We start from the raw sequence: 5,402 nt of genomic DNA, 5'->3' as shown, positions 1-5,402 counted from the left end.
GCCTCCCATTCTTGTTGCATCTTGTTGTGGTGCTTCTTGTTGCCTCCATGACAAGAAGAAACGTGATCACCTATTGGCTGCCAAATTATATCTCTCTATCTCTCTCCTCTTAACATGGTGTTATAACACCATGAACACCACCCCCTCATTTTGTTACTTCTTGTTATAACACCACTTCAAATTGCTTATACCATATGCTCTAATCCATTGGGGGCAGTCATCCCTAATCCCAGTAAAGGAAATTCCCCATCCAATTGTCCAGGTAAATCATCCCAATAAATGGTTATGAAATCTGGAAGGTGAAGCAAAGATGAAATTCTTTGTTTGATGAGATTAGCGTATTAGGATTTCTATGAAATATAAAGATTGGTTGAAAAATCCTTTTTTTTTTTTTTTTTTTTTTTTTTTTTTTAGCTTCTTGCTGGTCCTTTTATAATATTCCTTATTGTTTAAAAAAAAAGATAAATATTTGAAACATTTAGAATTCAAGTTACAATAAACTTAAAAAGATTCGATTTATGATAATATCATGTTTATGTGGTTTTTTGGATTTTTAATAAAAGGTCCAAACTGAAAGTCAATTATATCAAACGATTATAAAAGTAGACATTGACCACCTCTTTGAATATTTTGTTAGCTAAATGTTAATTTAATATGATTCGACCATTCATAAAAAATAAATAAGTACAAGTCACATCCATGTTAGTTAAAACTTTAAGATTAAGTATAAAAAAAGAAGTTGGAAAAAATTTAATAATCTAAACAGGTTTTGGAGAAGTCCAAACACCAACTAATCTTATTGTTTCTCGATTTTGATTTATAATTTGTAAGTATAACTATCTACATATGATTATAAATAAATATTTTATTAACATATATAGTTAATATAATAATAAAAGGGTAGCATTAGCAATAATTGATAAGGTGGAATTGGCAATTAAACATGCTTAATTATCGTGTCAATTCGTCTCCAATTACATGAGTCCAAAAGTAGAGTTCCTTTAGAACATGACCTCCAATATACCAAAGCGTCACACCAGCTATTTTTATATTCTCTCACATTCACACTCACACTCACACTCGTACTCTCACTCTCCTACACACACACAGACACACTCCGACTATCAATTATCACCGACATTTTCCGACGATACTCCGATGGCCGTGGATGAATTTACTAGATCAGTTCAGGCGGGACTACAGCTATCCAAACGGATTAGTTACGGAAAAGATAAAGCGTCCATGACTGTTCCGAAGGCGCCGTCCATGAAGAAGTCGTTGTCGTCATGTTCGTCGTCCTCGTCGTTGCGGTTGCCGGAGAATCACCGTCCGACAGCGCCGATGGTTTACGCGGTGATATCTGATCCTTCTGTTGTTGATAATCCGGATATTTGTAGCTATCAGCCGTATGTGTATGGGCATTGTGATCCGCCGGCGCTGGTTCCGCTACATATGCATGGAATTACGATGGAAGTTGACTGTTATTTGGACACTGCGTTTGTTACAGTTACCGGAACTTGGCGCGTTCATTGCGTAACTTCAATGTCATGTTGCGATTGCAGAATCGCGATTCCTATGGGCGACCAGGTATGATGTTTATGTCATTAAATAGTTATCTGTTCGTGAATCCCCCTATTCGTTTCCAATTCCATCTCAGTTAACTTCAGTAAATCATCAAAGGATGCAAAATCGAAAAAGTATTGAATAGGAAGAGACAAATTAATACCGGATAATCCAAAATTGACGCACGGAATACAAATCACGTCGTAACTAAAGTACTAAAGCCATGCGAGATAAAGTAATTCTCAGATTAAGCTCCTTTTTTGCTCGATTTACATCCTTGATGTTTCCAGAAATGAAATAAACTGTTCACATTATTTATTACTTTCATTACACAATTACTATTTATAGCGTCTTTTTTAGGCATTTTTTATTCGATTTGTGTGGACATAAAGGGAAGAATGAGAATTTAACTTTGAAGGAGCATGTTCATGTTCATGTTTATTTAATTTCACTTTTACCTTTTCTAGTCAATGGATTTGGAATCCGAAGAATGTATGCCAACACAGATTTATTAGTATTCACAACTGAATTGCAAGGATATAATGCTTAGATCCTTATAACGTTCTCTATTATTTCTTATTTGTTAAATGTTCTCCATCAAAATTCCCAATTTAACTTCTGAAAAGAACATGGTTTGGCTAACAGGGTTCAGTTCTAGGTATTGAGGTGGAGAGCACAAGAAGATCATATTCTTCCCAATTCATAACTCCACAAAATGAAAAAGATGTAGAAAAAGTAACAAAGACAAATAACGGCTCTCTAATGAAAGGCAACACTTACATGTTCAAAATTCCACAGGTTTCCCAATAAACTCTGCACCATGAATCACCATTTTTAAGTTTTTACACCAATTTACTTACTCTATGATGCTCAACATTTAAAGGTTGATGGAGGATCAAAAATCCATGTTACCATTAAATGGTCTCAGAAATTGTTATATCAACATCATGAGTTCTGCCTCAGTGTGCCTTTCACTTTTCCTGATCATGTTCTTCCAGTGGTGAAGGGAACTTCTAATAAGGAAAAAATCCTGCTAAATGTCAACTCTGGTACAGATACAGAAATCATCTGCAATTATTCTAGTCATCCTTTAAAGGTATAATTTTTTATTAAATTATACTTTACTAATAAATTTTTATTTCCTCTCTCCTAATTCAATTTCTTTCTCTATTTTGAAAGGAAACAAAACGAAAGTCTGGTGAATTAAGCTTCTCATATGAGGCAGATGTTAAAAGATGGTCAACTGAAAACTTCTTCTTTTCTTACTCTGTAAGGTCTCACTTCTTAATTAATGGCATAAAAAACATGCTTTGACTTTTGATCCTTTTTTTTTTTACTTTTCAGGTGTCTTCAGAGGATATTTTAGCTGGATTGTTACTGCATACTCCATCTCTTCATGATTATGATCAAAGAAATATGTTTTGCTTCTATCTTTTCCCTGGGAGTAACAAAATTTCAAAGGTTAGTGAAGTATTTGGGCACTTCAAGAATCATAATTCATTCTTCAATTACAATTTCCAATTTTAAGTTTTTAACAGTTTTCTTCATTTGTGTGATTAATGTTATATCATCATAGCCTTTTAAAAAGGAAGTAGTGTTTCTAATAGACATAAGTGGAAGCATGCAAGATGAGCCTCTTGAGAATTCAAAAGCTGCATTGATAAATTCCCTCTCAGAGCTTAATCAAGAAGATTCCTTTAACATCATAGCCTTCAATGGAAACATCAAATCATTCTCATCTTCATTGGAATCAGCAACTGATGAAAGAATCACAAATGCCATTGAATGGATGCATAATAATCTCATTGCTGAAGGAGCCACAAACCTCCTACTTCCTCTAAAACACGTACTTACTTACTTACTTACACAATTTTCCTATTCCACATTAAAACTAAATCATTAATTTTTTTTTTGATGATGTCATAAAGGCATTTGATATGGTTGGGAAATCGGGTGAATCAATTCCTTTCATTTTTCTCATTACTGATGGAGCTGTTGAAGATGAAAAAGATATTTGTAATATAATGAAGGATCATCTTTTGGATGGAGGGATTAATTCTCCTAGAATTTTCACATTTGGCATAGGTATGTATGTAAGACTTCTTTTTGATTACATCCTTTGTGGGTATATTTGTAATTTTATACATGTTAATGAATTCAAGATTATCACAGGTTCATACTGCAATCACTACTTTTTACAAATGCTTGCACATATGGGAAGAGGATGCCATGATGCTGCATATGATGTAGGTCAGTTTCATACTCTCTCATCAACTACAAATATTTATAAATTATATCCTATGAGGGTATATTTGTAATTTTCCCTTTCTTAATTTAACCAGATTCAATCAGTGATCGTTTACCACGACTGTTGAACAACGCCTCATCTCATGTACTTGCAAACATAACCATTGCTGGTCTAGAAACTCTTGAGTCGCATGAGGTACACTCCCTCACACACTTTTTGTATTCAATTCAATTTTTTTTTTTTAATTATAAAACTTGACATTAATTGTTCTGTTTATTACAGTTATACCCTTTTCGTATTCCAGACTTTTATGGAAATCCATTAATTGTATCGGGTCGATACCAGGGGACCTTTCCAGACATTGTTAAAGCTAGAGGCTTCATAGCTGATATGAGTTCTTACAAGATTGATGTCAAAGTTAGAAAAACAAAGGGCATACCTTTAGACAGGGTAAACATCTTAATTCGCACACCTAAGGGCATTTATGTCTTTTACATGTATAAAAAAAACCTGTCGTGTCGTGTGTATTAGGTTTGTGCGAGAAGGGAGATTGATACGCTAACAGCTAATGCATGGTTAGCGCAAAATAAACAACTTGAGGAGAAAGTTGCTAAAATGAGCCTACAAATCGGAGTTCCTTCCGAATACACTCACATGATTCTAATTCAAGGCGACAAAGTAAAGCCACCTATGGATTCAGTTCTACCAGAAGAGGTACACTACACCTTTTAATTTCCATATTATTCAATAAATTAATTACCAATTTTTAACAACAGGAGTATTCGAAATTGGAGAATCATAAGATTATGTATCTGAGCAATTTAAGCGTTGGATTTGGTAACGTGATGGCGAGTGTTGATAATTTGGCGCCGGGAATAGAAGAGGTGAAGCTGAGTGAGCCAGCCGGAATGATGATGCAGGCGGCTTCTTCTTGCTACGGCGTCGTTCTGGATCGATGTTGTTGTGTGAGTGTGTTACGGTGTTGTTCTCGAATGAATGATCAGTGTGCGATTGCGCTGACGCAGTTGTGTACGGCGCTTGCGTGTTTTGAGTGCTTGAATTGTTGTTGTGAAGTATGTGATTCGTGTGGCGACTTGTGTCACTAGAGAGTAGAATGATTAGGTCAGAGAAATAAATGAAGACAAAGAAAGAATGTGTATTATATGGTGCGGAATGATTATGTATGATTTATCTGTATTGTAGATATCTACTTTTATGCACGCCTTACAACTTTTATTAAAAATTGGGGCAAAGCACACAGAACTACAGAAGTATAATGATCTCTAAGTTCAGAACTCTTCCTTCATGATGGAACGAATGGTAGGTTACTAGTTTATGCAAGATTATGTGATATAAACATCTTTCTATTTTAAATTATCATGTATTATTCATCATGGAAATTCGTTATCCGAACCAATGGATAAGGGTTGAAACCTTGTGAATGTGATGGAATGAAGGAATCAACCTTATGTAATTGTGCTAGATTATGACAGCTTGATGACTTAAGTCTTGCCTTACAAACGATGTGGTTCGCCACGACTCGAAAAAACTTGAGGTTTGACATTCCCACCAAGTGACACATAACATAATT

At 34.7% G+C, this 5,402-nt stretch overlaps 1 protein-coding gene across 1 annotated transcript; it reads left to right on the top strand.

Moving 5' to 3' along the window:
* Positions 1-980: 980 nt before the first annotated feature.
* Positions 981-5,031, top strand: LOC145102848 (uncharacterized). The gene is made up of 12 exons (XM_079040333.1): positions 981-1,587; positions 2,209-2,361; positions 2,447-2,659; positions 2,743-2,832; positions 2,908-3,024; positions 3,140-3,409; positions 3,492-3,648; positions 3,736-3,813; positions 3,906-4,006; positions 4,094-4,261; positions 4,343-4,525; positions 4,588-5,031. The coding sequence occupies exons 1-12, from the start codon at positions 1,009-1,011 to the stop codon at positions 4,915-4,917; spliced, it is 2,439 nt and encodes an 812-aa protein (XP_078896459.1). The 5' UTR covers positions 981-1,008; the 3' UTR covers positions 4,918-5,031.
* Positions 5,032-5,402: the final 371 nt, after the last annotated feature.

The sequence above is a fragment of the Lactuca serriola genome, chromosome 4 (genome assembly GCF_051521515.1).
Source record: "Lactuca serriola cultivar US96UC23 chromosome 4, Lser_US96UC23_V15, whole genome shotgun sequence".
Lineage (NCBI taxonomy): Eukaryota > Viridiplantae > Streptophyta > Magnoliopsida > Asterales > Asteraceae > Lactuca > Lactuca serriola.
Note: the sequence above shows the minus strand (reverse complement) of the source record. Positions and strands in the feature narration are given on the sequence as shown.

What these genes read in the sequence shown, in the direction of transcription:
- LOC145102848 (XM_079040333.1), top strand. Translation starts at nt 1,009, where the DNA reads ATGACCTCCAATATACCAAAGCGTCACACCAGCTATTTTTATATTCTC. An exon ending in ACATGTTCAAAATTCCACAG is followed by an intron (nt 2,362 to 2,446) that starts GTTTCCCAATAA and finishes CAACATTTAAAG; the next exon opens with GTTGATGGAGGATCAAAAAT. An exon ending in TCCTACTTCCTCTAAAACAC is followed by an intron (nt 3,410 to 3,491) that starts GTACTTACTTAC and finishes GATGTCATAAAG; the next exon opens with GCATTTGATATGGTTGGGAA.